At 41.8% G+C, this 20,553-nt stretch overlaps 2 protein-coding genes across 4 annotated transcripts in view; one reads left to right on the top strand and one right to left on the bottom strand.

Moving 5' to 3' along the window:
* Positions 1–18,939, top strand: part of LOC113500940 (zinc finger protein 91-like) — a 26,760-nt gene extending 7,821 nt beyond the window's left edge. The window contains exons 2-6 of one of the 3 annotated variants that reach the window (XM_026881885.1): positions 8,824–9,777; positions 13,408–14,307; positions 14,707–14,816; positions 14,957–15,137; positions 15,736–18,939. In XM_026881885.1, coding sequence (XP_026737686.1) covers positions 8,830–9,777; positions 13,408–14,307; positions 14,707–14,816; positions 14,957–15,137; positions 15,736–18,267 — 4,671 coding nt within the window. In that variant the 5' untranslated portion in view covers positions 8,824–8,829 and the 3' untranslated portion in view covers positions 18,268–18,939. Of the gene's footprint in view, positions 1–310; positions 884–8,823; positions 9,778–13,407; positions 14,817–14,956; positions 15,138–15,735 lie in introns of those variants that run through there. The other 2 variants (XM_026881883.1, XM_026881882.1) reach the window with 2 other exon arrangements.
* On the bottom strand, positions 18,690–20,553 carry LOC113500941 (transcription elongation factor S-II). The gene is made up of 2 exons (XM_026881886.1): positions 20,345–20,553; positions 18,690–20,080 (listed from the first exon to the last, which is right to left on the bottom strand). Exons 1-2 carry the CDS (start codon positions 20,411–20,413, stop codon positions 19,280–19,282), a joined length of 870 nt encoding a protein of 289 aa, XP_026737687.1. The 5' UTR covers positions 20,414–20,553; the 3' UTR covers positions 18,690–19,279.

Below are 20,553 nucleotides of genomic sequence, written 5' to 3'. Positions count from 1 at the left end.
GGTATGTACGTTACCAAGCCGGTCCGATTCACATGGTAACCCGTCAGTAACGCCTCTAGGTGCCGATGCCATCAGCCACCCGTTTACCCACTCCGCAATATTAAGTTGTTGTTATTCATTTACCATCTGTACAGGTAATCGCGTGTAAAGAATGGTCGACGCTGTAACCATCATTAAGATATGAATGTTGATGTCAGCAAATAATTCCTTATGACATATTGCTACACAGAGCTGTTAGCCGCATTGAGCAGTAGGTATGCTTTTTATCGCCGCGAAATAGGAGAATATACAAAATGTTATCTACGTAAACTTTACTTGTCACGTCATTATATAATACAACAAAGCCTTGTAGAGTCCTCAAGCGCCGTCGATACAGATGACATAAAACAAGTTCTGAGCAGGATGCTTTCATTTTCAATACGCTGCCCCCTCTGGAGCTCGCCTCGTTTGCGATGTCACTGAAACGAAAAGAGGTCGTCCGTTCGTGTTTGCGCCAGCCATGGCGCATCAGCCAACAATGAGCGGCGTGCCAGCGCTAGCGACCGCGCTATATCCAACTCTACATACGTAACAGATAGCCGCGTGCTGGCTGTAGGCGGCACGTATTGCATGCGTGCTCGCTGCTGACTCCGTGCCGCCCGCGCGGCGTGTTGTGCGCGCGGGGCGTCGCACTCGCCTCAGTGACCTCACTGCGCAGGCGACCACACCACCTAAATATGACCTAAGCGCGAAGCATTGTTTCTTTTGTTTGCAGTATTCATGAAACATTTTCCGTTTAATTGCAGTATCTGGATCGTGGTTCTGACGAGTGCCATTACTGTGTAACAAACAATTAACTGCGTTTCGCGTTCACCTCGAGGGTTACACTGTACATCTACATACTGTACGTACCTATAGGTATTTGCTTACTCGTTACATGTTTCAGAGAGAAGCGGTGTTTTTTTTTATTTTCGCGCATCTAATTCTCTTTTAGTAGAACTCAACAGCTCAGTTGCAATGCTGATAGTCAATATAGGTATGTATCCACGCGCACTTCTGAAATTTGTTAAACAAATGGCACAAATTGATATCAATATATATACAAGTAGTTCGTGACTCTGTAGTGGGCAATACGAGACGCCATCGTTAACAATCGTGCCGTCACCTAATTGAGTTCGCTCTATACCTTAATTAGTGCTCGGCTGTGATCGCGACGCATTGCATCTGAAACACGATGTGGCGGTAGGTAGGTAGTTCTTATGTCGAGAGTCGAGTGCGCGAGGCCACGCACCACCTGACACGAGAGCAGCTGCCAGCCGGCTGCTTGCGCACGAAACTCGTTTGGAAGCAGACGCCTCAATATGGCCGACCACCATCGCCCTCCGCGGCCTATTATGATAACCAACAGATTTAAATACTAACCTAATCATCAACAGCAACAGTAAACACTAACGAATTTCGTAAACGGAGCGCTCTACATTTACGCGGACGTTGCAAGCAAACGTAAAACAATATTAAAGATATTCTTCAGCGCCACAACGTCCGACTGTTTCTGGGAAGTGGGCGCGTGAGTTTGTTGGATGGCTTTGTTGTCGGCTCGTATTGTCGAGCGGCTGTCCTTTTGCCGTGTCCGTGATCGTGTTTTTCCGCCGCCTTGTGAGCAGCGAGCAGAGAAGTGGCGGCCGCGCGGCGACGCTGCGGTGTAGCTGTTTACACGAGCACCAAGTATGTATGGTGTATAGGTGGTACGTTTAGCTAGGTAGGTAGCGCGTAGGCGCTGCCGATCGTGCGGCCCGCGGCGGCGCGGCGTCGTCGCTCGACCCTGATAATTTGCTGCGCTTATGTTACTTCAACGGCTTCTTGCGACACGTTGCGGCCGCTTTCCTAGGTTTCTACAGCCTGCACCATGCACTCGTTATGTAGGTGACTGTGTGTACGATTGCAGCGCCGCTGTCCACTCAATGTACCGACTGTCGACAAACTCGTAATGGGTGCCAATATTTAGTAGGTAATCTAAATTGCAAATTGCCTATAGAGTCGTTATTGTTGTCCTATACGGAATGTGTATTATGCATATTCCCCTACATAACGCAACAGGGTTGCAGATGATATTATGTACCTACTACATAACTTGCCGTTAGCCGCGACTCGTGTGTCATTGAGACATTTCATTCAATTCGATTGAGTATTTAAATAGGCAATCAAGTTCCTACTATTTATTACAATCTTGTGTCGTCTACCTGTCTGTATGCAATACATAAGGACGCGATTGGTAGAGCTATATGTTGTGTGTTTTGTTTAGTTATGTTGTGATTTGTTTTATCGAATTTGCATTGAAATATGTAAAGCGAAACCTTACAGCGTAGGGTTTTATGAAAAACGTTCGCGTCACGCCGATGTCTTGAGCAACACGTGGCCAGGAGGCTAGAATGTCGCATGTTTATCGACTGAGATGCACACAACAGTTGCTCCAGCTCTCAGTACACGCGAGTACTTACGGTGAGTGACTAGTTGGCGGCAGCCAGTAGGTACTGTCGATACTTACGTAGCTGTATATCAGTACATTCAGTGCTACGTGCGCTGTAGTGTGCTAAATGCTTTTATATCGGGTGTGTGCCATTGGAAACAGTAGCTATTGACTCATAATGAGTAAATCGCTAAGTGACACAAACAAGCCGCCGTGACTGTGTTCATGCACGAGTCGGTCGACGGCGATGAGAGCGCGTCGTCCGTGACACCTAAACGAGCGAGCAGCACCTCTGCTATCTGGTGGTTTGATAAGGCGCATTTATCAGCGGGCCTCGGCGCGGGAGGAGCGACATGAGAGCGGCTGCGGTCGGCTGTTGGGTGGCGTATGGACAGAGCCGGCAGGCGGCAGGCCACCGCACATGTTGCGGAACGTGCAGCGGGCGCGGCGCGGGGCGGGGGCGGGGCGCGGGAGACCAGGATGGCGTCGCCACACCGCCGCACGCACACAGCCGCGCCGCCGACACGACGCCCGCGCCCGAGGAGCGTCACTACGCCTTATCGCAGCCATCTTTAAACGAGCACAGTGCACGCCACCCGCCACTCGGTACGAATTCCATTCGAGAACACTGTTGCCACGATGGCCGTCGACAACCGACCGCACCGATCCTTTCATTATATGCGACGCGAGCGCCGTGCATCGCTTAGCGGCCTGCTTCAAGGTCGTGTTAATTACCAGTCGGACCGGTGACAGTCATGCTCGTTAGCGAGACACATCGCATTAATATCTATATTCACATAAACAAGTCCTATGTCGCTGTCGATACTCGGATGTCTGCAGCGTGCTACCTAGAGTTAGGTACTCCGATGACTTTGGCTACAAGCAAGCTACAAGTCATCATTATTCGGATTGCATTACGTTTTAATGCCAGCGCAGAGACGCTGTAAACAGCGGCGGCGCTCGTTCGCTTACATTGTCGCACCCTATAAAGTTTACCCTATTTAGGATCGTCTACGGTAATACGTTTCCACACTAGGGTGTTCTTGCGGCGACCATCTGTATTGATCCCGGGAGGGTGGTGTGGGTCGACATCCCGTCGCCTAGTGTCTGTCGAGGCGGCGGCTCTGGCAAAGCTTCCGTAAAATCCAGGCAGAGGCTGTCGGGTGGGTGATAAAGGGAAACTGCCTACGTAGCCGGCCCCTGGCGGGTGTCGGCCGGAGTGGCGTGTTGTCGCGCAACTATATATAGCGCGTGTTAGGCCGGAGCGCCCGCCGCCGCCGCGCTGCTCCGACGACGACGGCCGACGAAAGGTCAATTGGCGCGCAAATTATTTGCGTCGCAAAATTCGCAACGCCGCTGCACCATCCCGCCTCTGTAAACTAACATTATTTAAACCTATCTCCGGCTTCACCGCACAAACACATTAGTATGGCAATCGGTCTCGCTTCGTGATATTAATGCGTCGGTCACTGATCACTGATTTAACATTGGCCTAACATAGCGACTCTTTAAGGCAAGAACGCGGCACGCATTCTTATCGGACCTCATAATAGGTATTGTATGCCGAGGTAGTTAAGTAGCTACTCCATCTACATACCTACGTTGTGTCGGCGCACAAGCGGTTTGAGTACACGTGCCGATTGATTGCCTGCCTTCGACAACGTCCTCGACAGACTCACAATTGCCTTGAAGTTTTAAGTATACTGTGAACAGTTTTTGCAATACATAATCGCTTATTACTGAAAATAGGTTACCAACATTTTTCCTCCAAACAGCACAGACCATGTTAAACAGCTACCTTCTCAACCAGCAATTAATTAAAATATTTACCATTGTGTTAGCATAAAAAACTCAACAACATTAAAATATAACGTCGTCTGTCTTTTCCTCAACACTAGAGCAGAGACTACATCGATTGCCCAAAACAGTGGTATCATGTTTCCAAATAACGGGTAACTGATAGGGACTACAATGCATTCTTTCTATAACATGGTAGGACAAAACGGGTTTGAATTCAAGAAGTGGTCAGCGGAGGCCGTTTCGAGGTGAGCGCTTCACCATGGTACCTACGTGGTTAGTCACGCTTGGAATGCTTACGACTCAGCTCACTTCAACTCCTACAAGAACGCTGCAAACAAATGACGCCACACTGCGATACACAACCACACCATGCGAGTATAGCGACAACGCACATACCTACACTCGCTATACGACGCACGGCGTATCTCTCTATCCTTGTGGTCGAGCGGACTAATTCCGAGTACAGACACAGTTTTATAGCAGCCGCTAAAAAGTAAGCGTCGCTGAAAACGAATCACTCAGAATTGCATTTATCATTTGGCGGACGTTTTCTATTGTAGCGCAACAACTAATGTGACAGGGTTTTGATCGAGTAGTCGTGAGTTTGAGCAACATCCTTTAAACAACGGTTATATTACAACATGATTCAGTATAAACTTTAATCCATCCACTACGTACAGTAATGTACCGCATAAAGAGGAATTGTAGAGAAAAATCTGGGTTGCCGCCAGCTCCTCATAGGAGGTATATGTAACTCTACATCTAAAGAGCAAGTGTCGCTAAAATCTACCACTTTTCGTTCGATATCTATGATTTATTTCAGTGCTCAAAGATGTATATCGCATAGCTAACGAAAATTGATAAATCAACGTGCTTTGAAGATAGATTCGAAAAGTTGTAGCAATAGACAATATGCTAATAATGCTAAAGATTATACAAGCATAATTTTAAGTAAAAATAACCGTTATTTAATTAACTCATGACGAAAATAGAAAGCGGAAAACGTTGACTTATTCGAAAAGTAATTAATACATTTTGTTGACCTTATTTGTCACGTGAATTTAACATATTGCTAAAACGCATTTCTACTAATTTTGCAATTTTGACACCCGGTCGTTGCACCGTAGGGCACTAACAAGTAATAACCTCTACAATGTCATCGGCGTTAAGCTCAAGTTTCTTGAAGTCATCACTTCTCTGCAAAACAATTTTCGTGCGAAAATAGATCAAATAAGTATGTTCGTATTACGAACTGTCTTACCAGACAACTTACTTGTATGCGGTAAACAATTCTTTTAAGCACGACGGGTGTCAAGTTGTTGACTTTTTCTCTCTTATCTTAGCATCTAGATGTCACATAATCGAGAAAAGACATACACCTACATATCTAACCACGTTGTTTACAAACACGTCCTCTTAGCATTAAGGTCACCGGGAATACCAACCTTGGTCCACCAGAAATGATTGAATGATTCCGTTTCTAGGCTAGATAAAAAAATAAATACCGATCGGCTATCTAATGAAAGCAAAAGCGTCCTCGATAACACCGAATGACTTGTCTCTGGAATCGAACTTGAACGTAACGAGAGTGAAAGGAACGAGGTGTTATTAACATAACGTTTATAATATAATGCGTTTATAAGGGACTGGCCATAGCCACATGTTTGATCGTTCAGTTATAATAACCGTGAAACTTATGCTGAACTTTATTGGACTTGTTTTTGTCTGTTTTTTGTAAAACGTGTACTACTCCGAATAGCGGTGTTTATTTTGAGTGTTGAACATAATTTAATTACCCTTGAAATATTTTATATGAACTCACGTTTATACGATAACAATGTCAATGCTTTTCAACGTTTCTACTGTTTACTGAATATTACACGGTATTCGAACTGCTACTCACTCGGACCTGCGCCCTGTAATTCGTGCAGGAGGGTAATTAACTGCTTTGCACCTAGATCGTTTCGAAGCAGTCTTAATCAGTTAATGCGTAATGATCGTTTGTACTGTTGGCGTTGCAAACAGTGTATTCAGTATGGTACTTAACGAGCGGGTGCTATTTTTATGTTCATTGTGACAAATAATAAACAGTCGGGCGTCACCCGGGCGGCATGGCGGCAGCGGGCGCGGCGGCGTGCGTGCGAACATTGCGTGCGTGCCTACAGCGCATAGGTAGGTAGACGTCGACGGCCGTGGTAAAGTCGACATCCCTGCATCCCTGCGCCGGCTGTGCCGCTCTATAAATACACAGCAGGTGTGGTGAGCGCGGGGCGCGGCGCGCGGGGCGAGGGGCATCCGCCTCTGCAGCGCTCCAAACCGCTCGCAGCGGCCATCGGACCTTAGCGACGGCATATCGATTGCGAGGGCTCCCCCTGCGGCGCGCCGCCTCCATTGTGCTCGGGCTGGGATGCCTTCTCCGGCCGTTTCCTGCCTCGGCCCTGTCAGTGTCGGCGACGACCCCGGCCCCGCGCCCCGCGCCCCGCGCCGCCGGCCACCAGCACACGTCACCTGCCTAACACACGCCTGTGTTACACCACGCACTTGATAATGCGACCTCTTCATAATAACAATCATCGCCTTCGTCATCATTAGCTCCGGAGATGTTAGGGCGCGGCTGCGTGGACCACTACTCGTCTCGTAACGTCCGAATGTTATTCTGCGCCACGATGCCTAACCACTACATTATAATATTTACAAATAAATCACAATACATTGTTATCAGCCGTCCATGTTGATTTGTTTAACACGTGTAAATGGAGCAGAAAGGAGTATCCACATAATTATGAACTATTTAGATGCTACGGCAGTTTGTTGTTCAGTAAACGTGATTACACCCAATTTAAATAGATGTTAAAGCGATTTGTTAATTTCATTCATAGTTTAGTTAAAAACAAACGGCAATTAGCGTCGTTTTTTGTTCTGTATAATTAATTACTTATTTTGAATAAACGTAACGGATTATGATCGCTCACCGTGGGTTCCGTAGCCGTGAAGAATTAACGTGCTCTTGTTTATAGGCATTTTATAGGTCGTCCCTGTTATGGAAACTCACTAAAACGTTGGATTAAAATTTTAATATCTGATAACTCTACCTATCAACAAATTGATTGATTGATACATAATCAGCAATTGACTCGTGTAAAAGTTGTGTTTTGTTAAAAAACCAGATAAAACTACCGTAACAGATTTTTTGCAACCGTTATTAAAAATCTGATAGACAAGTAATCTCGTCACACGATCATGGCCGTCTCTTATAGCGATGCAAATTACAAATAAAGCTCTCAACCAACTGATACTCTCAGTACGACAGCCAGTACTCACAATTTTTGACAATATTTATAGTACAATTTCAACCCTATTCCTCTCGCATTAAGACTACAGTCGCCAAAAAAGCCGGTAACTAACGACACAGCTGTCGGCATGCCATAATACAGCATCGTAGATACATAACAAAACCAGTCCAATCTATTTTTGACTTTATACGATACGCGCAAAGTTGAAAATTGAAAAAAGAGATGTGTGTCGCATTTTATTCGACAGCAAGCCCACAAGAAGGGTTATGGTTTGTTTGTAAGGTGTAGTGTCTGATAAAGCCGTTGGTGTTGTTGCCCAACCGTGGGGCACAGGTATTTGGGCAGTCTGTAATTATTATTGTGTCACTCAACGTGTATTATCGGGCTTTCAGACTTTATTTCTCGATAGTTTATATTTAGGTTAAGAAACATTCAACTGTTTAGGGAAATCCAGAAAAATTACAAAATGTAGAGTCGTTTCATCTTATTCCCCGAATTGTGATGTACGTAAATCAATCAAGTTGCTGCTCTTCCGATACCCTTAAGTACGACAACAACCACTTTTCATGTCTAAACATTCATAGTCTATGTTAAATAAAATCGTACGTATTCAATTTTAATGTACAAGTCGGCATCTACAGAAAAGACATCAACGCTAAAATTAGCACTATGGAAAAACGCTTTTGCTGAATGAGAAATGTACTTTTTATATGCTAATTATCAATTATAATATATCAGCAAAACTAAACATATATATATCGCCTGATAAGTTTTATATTAACATTCATCTTGAACCTGGTACTCTGTCCACCCCTAACGGTGTTTGGGTTCTGCTAACCTCTGCTTCATTATTTATCTTATCATATTAAAATGATATCTCTTCTACGCCGTCGCGTAATGTAATGATGATGACGCGTATACCGCGGACATAATGTTAAAAAATATCAACAACATGTTAGAGCACAAACAGTCATTAGACCGTTGCCGAGTTGAGGTCGTCCGCGCGCCGGCTCCCCTTGCCGACGTTGAGGATGAAAAACATGGAGCTCGGCGGCTCAGCGCCGCGCCCACGCGCCCTCGGGCCGGCCGCCAGCCGCCGCGCTTGTCGGCTGCTTGCCTGCGAGCCGGCCGCGGCGCCTCACCGCCTCATTCAGCCGGCGACGCTCTCGCGCACCGCACACGTGTCCGCTGCAGCGCGCCGCGCGACACTCGACCACCCCTCGCCGCCCCACGCCGCGCGCCTCCCGGAACGTTTAACCGACTGCGAACATTGTTTTGTTGCAGCGGAGTATGCTACAGCAGATGTCCTCGCCGCCGAGCGCACAAGTCGGCGAGGTCGCGACTGTCGTGCGCCACCTTGAAGGCCGCCTCTGCGGCGACGTGTCTTCGGAGGCTTCCTCGGACGCCGCGGAAGATTCAGAATTACCACAGTGCAAGATAAGGAGGAACTATATTTGCACAAAGTGCAAGTTCTTTACGCAGAACCCGCGCGCTTATCTCATTCACACGCGTGACGCTCACTTTGTCAAACTCAAGATTTACGATTGTCCACACTGCATGTATGCTTCGAGACATCATCAGAAACTTATGAGACACGTTAAAATGGTGCACGGAGGTTCAATGACGCCATCAGCTGTTAAAATGGATTCCGAGTTATCGCCACCCTCCTACGAAAACATGGAGCAAGCAGAACGCATAGAAGACCTTTTAGAGGAAGTCGAGGACTGCGATGATTTAATGATGGAAGTGGACGATGACTCCTCGGACCGACCGGACGACGGCGATGTTGAGTGCGACAGAACGGTCGATCAAGTAGCGCCATCAGAAGTGTTGAAAACTAGAGGGAAATTTTTCTCATGCGATAAGTGCAACTATTTCACTCACATAAGAGCTAGATTTACGAAGCACGTCAAGTATCATTCGATGCCTATGATCAAGTGTACAATATGTGATTTCCGAACACCATATAAGTGGAACTTGGACCGTCACATGAAGAATCACGGTGGAAGTGGGATTTTCAATTGTTCAATGTGCAACTTTACGGCGGACATCAAGCAGAGTCTGACGGTGCACGAAATGAATCATCACACACCGCCAGTGGGCCAATCGCTGTCGAGTCGCCGCCGCAACCGGGTGGGCGCCAGCGACACGGTTATCGCGGAGAGCGACGCAGCGAGCGCGTTGCTCCCCAAGGAGGAAGAAGGGAGCGGCGACTCGCAGTCCTCGCACTCGGTCTCGGTGAGTCGCGTGTGTTGTGTGCGTGCCCGGCTCGCCGGACCCGCCGTGACGTCACGCCTTGTCACTGTTATCACGAGCGCACCGCACACGGATTGCACTCGACATTAATATCGCTTCTCGCAACCTTTTGCATCATGTTTACATTTTCGTGCATGTCTCTCTCACGCTTGTTACTCTGTTCCCGCATGACCTGTTACCAACTAAGTACTCACTGCTTCATAAACACTAGTCTGACATCTAACTCAAAGTATAGCAAACATTTAGGAACCGTGTCTAATTATCCGACTGATAACAGATGTATGAGATTCAAATCGAGACAGTAAACAATAAAAGAATCTATTAGATACTAAAAGTAATTATCAACGTAGGATACACATGTAATAATATTGCAATGAAAAAAAAATGTATAAAAATTACGGTAAATACTTTACCAACCCGAGAACACTTCGGTCAAAAGCCGCGCTCATAACCACTAGACCATTGCGAATTCTACTATGTAAACAAACAATCATATAATCTACAAAGTTTTTCGCGACATTTTCTAAACTGTTACTAAATGGGACAAGATAGATGAATATTTACAATCTTTGACAATAACCTAATTTTAACAAAAATAACTACCAAGCCCTAAAGAACCATAATATTTCATCTAAGAACCAAGTCCAGGATTAAAGCTACTAAAACACGAGATTAAGTACTTAGCTGCACTGGTAAACTATGCTTGTACAATTACGAATGGCGTCTAATAGATTTATAGGCGTCGATAAGACAATTGCTTGAACTTCGCCCTGTGACACCTACCCTGGCAGACAGTTTCAACTCGCTCCTGAGACTAGTTCAAAGTTTCCCACAACTTCTCGGAAAATCTTTTATGTATTCAGTATTGCTTTACTGATATTAAATAGAGACGTTCGAGTTTCCATGCTAGCGATGTTTTTTTTGTAATCACTGTTTTTCTTAAGTCGATGGGCTACTTTCCACTTGTAAGCGAGTGTTAATGTTTTCGGTTTTTTGTGTTAACTCAAATAAGTTTTTTTATTATGATGTAATAAAAAAGCTTATTTGAGTATCCTAGCTTTTTAACAATTATGTTGGGTTCGGCTTCCAGTCTAACCAGATGCCGTTAAGTATGTACCAAAGTTTAACAAGGAGCCTATCTGATCTCCTCAATCCAATTACCTGGGCAACACGATACCCCTTACACTTTCGCTTACATCCAAATGACTTATGGCAAAATACTGAAATCTCTATAAATTTCAAGTCAATTAAATAATGGGTCACTTACCCCCAAATACTCAAACGCAACGATTTAAAACTGTCATTTCAGTATTATGCTAATAAGCATGATAATAATAGACTACAATGTTTATCGTAGTTTTTATTGAAACAAAGATAGGTACCGTAGAGTAGTCGTTATGTTGTCAAGTATTACGTAACGAGAAAGAATTCACCCCGGATTATATAGCTTGCTGCATAGTGCTTCATCCCGGTAAATTAAGAGCTTTCCACGCGGGTGGCGTTGCGGTCACAATCTGTAATAAGTACACAACCATAGCCAGCTCCCAATCTATAGCTAGACATACCGATAAACTGCGAACCGAGCTATATTTCACATCAAATAAATATACAAAATTGGTAGTCGTTATTATTTTATTTTTGATGTTCGTCATGGTTTTATACATCGTATAAGATCTAAAGCTTATTTGAAGTAGGTAGGAGTATAGAAGTGTAATTTAAAATGCGGCTGTGCGTCAACTCGCTTGCCTTCCGAGAGGCAAGGGCGAGATGTCATTACATAAGTACGTACAATGTATGCCAAGCCTCGGCCGTGTTCAACGGTTTTTCAAAGACCCGTAGCTCATATTTTTCATATTCCCGAATGAATATAAATATCCTGAAACGCGGTCGTCGTTTACAACAGATGAACGATCGATTTAACACCTGACAAATTGGTGCCATTCTTCTACGGCCCTCTATAATCCGATATGCTTTTGAGATGTTTTTGGGCATCCTACGTAAACCGAAAACCAATTGTTAGTTCGTCTAACAGCTGTCGATACCTGATTAATCATGTAAAACAATCGTATGATCCTGGCTACTCCGACGAAGAATGAAGCAATCTAAACTATTCTAAACTACGTCTAGTTCTCATTTCTGAAATATTTTGCTAAAAAATAACACGTGAGATTTGTTTTAACACAACAAGTGTTCGATTTTTGTAGTAAATTGTTGCAAGATAATTCAGAAATACACGCGGCAACAATTCTACGTACTTAGATCTCATAAACGCCTAAAACAATATTGCCGTAGGTACTTATTTGTTAACATACATGTCCAGTTACAATCTTTATTGGTTACTGGTTATTTCTAAACTGTCGCATTTTGAACTATGATCTCTTTCGTTAGATTGTAGGACGAGTTCAGTAGGATATTGTGCGTTCTCATTAACTATTACGACTTAGTATTACTTAATCACTAACGTTAGATCCATTTAGGTAAAGTTTTAAGATACCCAATCCCATTTCTATAGGTCTGTTAGAAGTGCTTATTGGAAACCGTAATCCGCTGATCATTTGCGAACATCAATTGTGGTACCTTTATATGGTACTTAAATTTAGCAGTCTATGTAATTGGTACAGTGGGTAGGCAGAGGGGAGTATACGACATACAAAGTACACCCACGACCAGCTTTGACCGTTGTTTTACGACTGCATTATCGAATCACGCATCACCTAACACTCTACAACTTTTACGAATCATAATATGTATATTTTCGTAATTTTTGAGCTTTTCTATTGTATTGTGAAGCTTGGTTTATGTTTGTCGTTGTCAGATATTTAGTTATGTTTGTATCAGCGGTAAGCGAAGGCGTAATAATCTTCTCGTGTGGAAAGTAAAACGCTTCATGAACAGACTGTATTAAGGGCCGGAAAAAGGAATTTTTTTCGAGAGAACTTCCTTCAAATGCATGTTTTCATTATTTCAATTAATTCTAATTTGTTTCACTTTATAATGATTTAAGTGTCGCATATGGAAAGGGTAGGTTCCTTTAGGTAATAAAATACATTATTACACTCCAAAACAACATTGTTTCATCTTCCTGGGAGGCTGATTGCATCCTTTATTTGTGCGCAGCTAAACTCACAGAATTGCGTAATTGCGTCACAGAAGTGTCGGGGAAATTAGTTTCTCGTGACACGGTGTTTCAGCGTATTGTAAATGCTACACACATTAGTCATCGATTTTTATTTCAGTGTACTGCAAAAGATGTGACTTTATTCTTTCATACCGTATTTTTGAGTAGGTAGCTATTAGTAGCAGCTTGTATCCTAGAATAAGCTTCAAATACTAGAATATTTAAATTTGTATTCTAGCTTCTAACAAATCTAGGTTTTGTAAATATCTGTAGTTTGCTTTTGTTTGTGCAAGCATGTGTGACGTAATTCGTGCATTAAAAATAAGAGATAAGAAGAAAAATAGCACGCATTCCTTCCGAGGCATTAATGCAATCTGCGCGATATTGTGCGATTCAATGACCACCGTATAACTTACATAGAAGCAGTAACGGTACCTTGGATAGTTTAAAATAATTGAATGTTTTATTTTAAAGGTCCTTTTCTTTTATTCCAGGACATGGGTCTACAATACGCAGAGAGGGATATCGCGAGCTGCAAAAGCGACTCCAACGATGCCACGGCTTCAGACACAAATTCTAAAAAAGACGCATCGCAGCTGTCGCACGATGTTTACAACCAGCTATCACCTAACCTGAGCAATGAACTACAAAAACAAAGCAGGAAAATACCCAGGCCAATACCACAACTAATACCGTTAAATACTTCCACTCCCAACCAAAAACCATGTTCCGGTGAACCACCAAGCAAACGGTTCAAGGAAAATCCAACAGATGTGAACGAAAAAGACGATCTATCTAGTGATGCTATATTAATGCCTGTTAGTAGCAATCCATCCACGAAGGAAACCACAGGCCGGAAGAAAAATGAGTCATTCTTCGACCGATTAAAAGAAAGGCTGTTAACGGAAACGGGCGAAGAAGGATCTTTAATATGCAAAATCTGTGGCTTCGAAAGTAAATGCTTATCGGAACACTCAGTGCATGAGAAAAATTGCTCACCGCTAAGTAATCGGATAACTGCGAACACATCTCTTACTAGTTTAAGCTCCACTCGATGCCAAAACTGCAGACACAGATGTAAATCAAGTGCCGATTTGTACATTCACATGCAAACTTGCGGAAATAAAAAGGAAGCTGAAAATGCTGCTCAAAATCAAGACAGTAACGATACAATCATTCCAATACATGAAAAAGAGGCCGAACCACATCCGATGGAGAATGTTGTTTTCGTTTGGAACAACATAAACCAGGAGACAAATAAATTTGAAGTACCTCTAGATATAAACATCAACGATGATTCCACACTTCCAGAGTTACATAGAAGCTTTGAAGCTGAGATTGTTGACGAGAATGAGAGCATGAATTTATCGCCGAGCCAAGCGTTTGGACGAAAGGTATTTAAATGTCCACATTGTCCTTTTTTCTCTACAACTGCATCCAGATTTCACGTTCATATTGTAGGACACTTGAATAAAAAACCATTCGAGTGTTCCCTTTGCAAATATAAATCCAATTGGAGATGGGATATTACTAAACATATTAAGTTGAAGTCCGCGAGAGACCCGGAGCACAACGATGCGAAGGTGTTAATGACTGACGAAACCGGAAGGAGAAACTATAGCAAATATAACAAATTCTTAGCTATGCCGGTTTTAAATGAAAATGGTGAAAACGAGTTTCATTACTTAGATCCTAATACATCTGTAGATGGCAATATGGATATGGATGAATCTTTCAATAATATCTCAGATGTTATGAATGTACAATTTGAAATGCAACCGCTTAACTTACAGACTCAGCACGGCGAGGATAAGTACGACAGTACGTTTATTGATAACAGAAGCATAAATGAGTCGAAGAAACCTAAGAAAACGTTGTGGAAATGTAAAAAGTGTAACTACAAGTAAGTAGGAATCCGTACATAAAAATATACTTATCTGTTGCATGCAGTAGCGCACTTGACTTGTTGTTGTCATATTTTATGTTGAGAGATTATGCATGTATGAGTTTATTGACTTACAAAGTTTTATTTTTATTTTCCAGAGACCCATCAAGAGAAGCGTTGTTGGAGCATGTCCGCGAACACTCGAGGACGGATGGCGCGCCCGAAGAGCCGCACAAACCGCCTGTCAACAAGAAATCAGAAAACACCCCTGATCCAGCGGACCTGGCGTATCGCTGCGGCCATTGTAACCAATTATCTAACTGGAAACATGTCATACAGGTACACAAAATCTCTAGACATCATTTACCAGTTATTGTTCTTTCATATTTGTACCTGTTAAAGAATATACATACAATAATGTGATAATGAATACTTCATAATACTTTCCCTGAACTTGAATCATAAAATTTTACTGTAGATGTTTTTATAATCCTCTGGAAGGTTGAACATTACTATTATGTATTACGACAAGTCAACAATCACAACGTTTTGAACATGGCAATGTTCTACGAGGAGAATTTTTGAACATATAATTAGTAGTTCAATTTTACGTTTGTTTATAAAATGAGTTGAAGATTGAGCTGATAGGCGTTCCATGAGCCGTGGCCTGAGGCCTATATCCAGCAGTGAACTGAGAAAAATAAAAAAATACGAAAGTAGAGGTGTTACAGCAGTCATTCCCCTGGGCTTTGGTTGTATATTGTACAGACAGCGTCACTAAAAAGTAAACCCACAGCAATACCAATACGCACGCGTGTGGGTTTACCAATCAATGAAGTTGTTTGTACCTACCTAGTTGGCAATTTAATTGATTTAATTTTTAAATTAAGTAAATATGTTTTTGTACACTCTAACACTATTTGTTTCTCATTTTCAGCGTCATTGTCGCTTAAAACACGATGGTGTCATAAAAGTGATAACAACAGTCAAACCAAAACCCGATCCAGCGCTGAACATAAATGACATCAGCAGCGACACATGCAACAAGTGTCCGTACAGATCAACCGACAAGAAGCAACTGATTGCTCATCTACAACAACACCAACCCTCCCCGCATTCCATATTCAAATGTTACTTCTGTCCGTACTTCGTCAAGGATGAACCAGAGCTAATCCAACATCTACTGCTCCATGGTATCACAGACCCAGAAGACTACATATCAAGAGCAATGGGCACCAAATCCCCAGTACCAGAACCGCAAGCAACGACAACACCGTCAACGGGGTCCACTAAGCGCCACAAATGCACCGAGTGCCCGTACGAAACGAACAGCAAGTCGCAATTCATGTACCACGAACAATTTCATAGATTACCGGCAGACACGCCTTATAAATGTCCTGAGTGCAACTACAGCGTTTCCAAGAGACATCTACTGCACCAACACTTGAGAGTACACGGCATTGCAACTAAACGAATGGAATCTGAGGCGGAATTAGAAGCATCTACATCGCTACAAAATAAAGCAGATTCCAAAGATTTTCACATAAATCTGGATGAAACGCCGTATGTATGGGTCTCAGCGAAAAACGAATTTCACAAAATGTATAAATGTCGATACTGTTCGTACGTCAATTCCCAAAAGTGTAAGATCCCGTATCATGAAAAAATTCATTGCATTGCAAACAATGAAGCAACTCTTTACAAGTGCTTTGAATGCAAATTCACGTGTGATAATGCTGGTAGACTAGCAGAACATTCCAAATCTCATGGCGAAATATACGGCCGCATCTATTGTCCCGTGGAGGAAGATGTCCCCGACGAAGAACAAATTTCTAAATTAAGAAAAGTTATAGAAATGGAAAAATTATCAAGCGCTGACGGGTCCTTCAAAGACGAGAATTCAACAAGTGAAAATCGTGAAGTAAAGATATTATATTTTTGTAAAAAGTGCCCATCGAGGTTCTTTGACGAAAGTGAATTATACGCTCATGACAAGTTTCATGATTTATCTAATATAAATAAATGCAGGAGTTGTGAATTTTCAGTCCCAGAAGATGATCAATTGGCAGCTCATTTTAACGTTCACACAGATGAATATCACACTAAAACGAAGATGCTTAAATTCATTCACAATTCACATCCTTCTCACAGAGAGCCCGCCGTAGAACTCGTGCACTGTCCAGCTACTTCAGAAATCATGTGGATAGTGACCAGTCCGAGTACCGAAAGTATTGTGAAAAAGTCAAATGACGGTAAAAGTGTGCCAAAACAATATTATTGTAAACAATGCCCAGCGAAGTTTTTCAAAGCATCTGCGCTCACTTATCACTTGGGTCTACATGGCGGTCAAGGTGAACATAAGTGTAAGAAATGTAATTACGCTGTGAAGAATATAGGAAATCTAGCCAAACATGAAATGCTGCATGAACATGAAAATAAGTCAAACAATTGCGATTACGAGTCAGGGGAAGACATGGACTACAAAAATATTCCACTATCAGGTACAGATTTATTCCAGAGAAAGACAGAAGCTCAGAAACGTGTCTTAACTGATAAAGACAAACTTGTAAAGCCAAATGATCATTTCCCACCTGTCTTACAAGCCGATCCACAGTTCGGTTATTTAATGCACGGTAACCCTGAATTTATCTATCCGACATATCTGAAAAATGGACGCCAAAAAGAAAAGCGATACAAATGCCACAAATGTCCGTCAGCGTTTGAAAAAAGAGAACAATATAAGATTCATCTATCACTACATGGATCCAAACAAAGGTATAAATGCGAGTTGTGTGATTACTCCGTCAAATATTATGCTAACTACGTCCAGCATATGAGAAAACATCAAATGAACGATGAAGCGCAGGCCGAGAGAAAGAAGGAAAACAGTGATTATGTAGAACCAGAAAATCAAGAAGATGTGAAACAAGATGATAGTTGTGATAACATCAAACTAGCAATCAAGACAATGCCCAAAGGAGCGAAGAGTGACTTCCAACAATTCTCAATAAGCGATCAGCAAACTCTCAGACTGTTGCAGAGAAGGCGTTCAATAAACAGTAACGGTAAGGACACTAGTAATCCTGAAGCATCGCCTACAAAAGAGCGTAAAATGCACATGTGCTTATTATGTCCCTACACTAATCAGCGTCAGGATTCTTTAACCAATCACTACAGAAGACACGGAGACACCGATTTTAATGCGGGAACCCATAAATGTTCCCACTGTGACCTAGTAGTCGTGCAATCACATTTCCTTCGGGAGCATTTGAGAACGCACTTCAATTTCCACAAAACACTCAACCCAGAATGTTTCGCGGCTAACGAGGATGTTAGCTTTACTATTACCAGGTTAGAAGATGACAGTCAGTCAGTTGATCTCAAGTTAAACATGCAAAACAAGAGTTTTACGTGTAATGGTGAAAAAATATTTGTGAAAATTAAAACAGGTGAACTATTGATAGAGTAAGGTAATTTTATGGTTTTATAGTAATTAAAGTTATAGGTAATTTAGATTAGATATTGTTTATAACAAATATAGTTTTAGTATAAGCCAAATGAAAAATGTTGATGTTCACCAAAGCATAGCTTGCCATATTAGATATTAACTTCCTGGACATTTTGGATAACATGGGAAAAAAACAAAAAGTGAAATTAACAAAAAATTGGGCTGCTTTAGATTGTAGACAAATTGTACTTAACAGCTCATGGGAAATTATTTTTTAAAATGTTACCGATGAAGTTGTTATATTCTGCTTTGAATCCCTCCCTGTCTGTTGCTTAAAACTCATATTAAAGGTACCTGTTGTTACAAGATAATGCCTTAAATTTATTAATAGTAGGAAGCATGAAAACCATATGAAAAAATAATGGAAATAAAGGCCAACACGGTTACTTACTCACTTTGTAATATTTATAGACAATATCATTACAGTGTTAGTAATTTACAAACATTACATACACAGATTTATATTTTTATGCGTCATGCTGACTTAAACACTGAGAAATAATTTATATCTACCATATTGTAATAATGTAATCATAGTTATTTAGTGCCAGTTTTATATTAATCTTTAGGTTTGTCCTAAAGGACACATTCCTGTTGTGCAGTGTTTTATAAATATATGATTATTCAATGAAACATGCATTTCATTACTATCCTAGACTGAATAAATATGTTGAGAGTTAAAAAGTTTCTACATAGTTAAGATGATTTCAAAGTGGAAATTTGAACTTATCAGGGGAATACAACTTCAGTCAAATTAAATGGTAAGTTCACTTAAAGCAGATTTATTTAAGTTTAAACTAAGATCACCTTATCTACTAAACATGATTTCATAGTCAATGACAGTAGTAAGGTGGTATTAAAATAGCAAAACAGAAACCATAATTCATATTAAAATGTAATATTATACTTGATACAATATAGTATCGTACTGTTTGGGAGTACACTAGTCACCTCAGGATGGTTAAAAGCAGTCTTAACAGAATTTCCAGCGGTTGCCGCATTCATTACAAAGTACAAAAGTAGTCATCGGTTCATCAGAACTTCTTGTCTGCAGCTGGTTGTATGTGCAGTTCTTCTTTTTGCATTTGCCGCACTTGAGCATCTCTGTTTTAGTTCCCTGTACTGTGGCCAACTGTGCATCATCAATGGCCTCTTTAATAAACTTCTCTCTTAGTTTCTTCATTTCATCACTTGCCATTTCTTCAGGGGTCATTTTGGCAAGGCGGGAAGCTGAGATCACACCATTGAGATAATTGGTGCGTAGTGTGGGATTCTTTGGATCTTTTAGGTTGGCAACTCTTGACCGGACCCTGTTTTTGTATCTCATATCAGTGTTTTTAAACTCTGCATAAATGCATTCTTCTAATTCTTCAGCCAACTCTTCTGGGGTAGCGCAGGAGCTGGGGTTCTCACCATCAACTTTGAGGGCCTGTGTGAGCAACTCCCTGCACTTCAGCCTTACAGCATCAGTCGTGTTGGACTGGGGTGGGAAGGAAGCTGGTAGCTTCTTATCTTTTTCTTTATCATCTTTTTTATCCTTATCCTTCCCTTCCTTTTTGGATTTTGAGGAGCTGCCATTGTCTTTAGATGGTGTAGTTGACAGAAACTTCTTCCAATTTTTAATTAGTGTTTTGCATAAGGATATGACTTCTTCATCCTTGCTAGACTTGCGAAGATTATTCACTGTCATGCCTATTCTTGTTTTGGTCAACACATCCAGATTTATAGCCATTGTCTGTAGACCTTTAAGTAATTCCAAAGCCTCTTCTTGCCCCTAAAACAATTAGGGATAGTTATAAATAAGCGTACATATCCTATTAGACTTAGCCTAAAGCGTCCGGTGCAATAAAAATAAAACAATCTATAACATTCTCAGTAAGTAATAGAAACTCGTTTATGATCGCTTTCGGTACACGTATTCCATTAGCAATCACATCTCATCAGATTTGTTGCGGTCTTATTTAGTCAATATCAACGCGGAAAATGTCCTTAGCTTCATTATTTTCATTCCTAAAAATGCATATAATAATAGACCCACCGTGCCATCCGCTGAAATCATCTTAGTCAATTTCTTTTGTATTTTCATAATATCCTCTTCCACGCTCATTGTTAATGAGTTTTATTTAAGACGGCAGGTTCCCGCGTATATTCCGAAAACAATTTATTAAAAATAATGATAAATCGACCACCACACCGAAAATGTAACTAAACCATAGACAAGAAGATTGGATATTTGAAGTCTATCGC

This window comes from Trichoplusia ni, chromosome 15, assembly GCF_003590095.1.
Source record: "Trichoplusia ni isolate ovarian cell line Hi5 chromosome 15, tn1, whole genome shotgun sequence".
NCBI classification, from domain to species: Eukaryota; Metazoa; Arthropoda; class Insecta; order Lepidoptera; family Noctuidae; genus Trichoplusia; species Trichoplusia ni.
The sequence above is the reverse complement of the archived record's forward strand: the minus strand, read 5'-3'. Positions and strand labels throughout refer to the sequence as shown.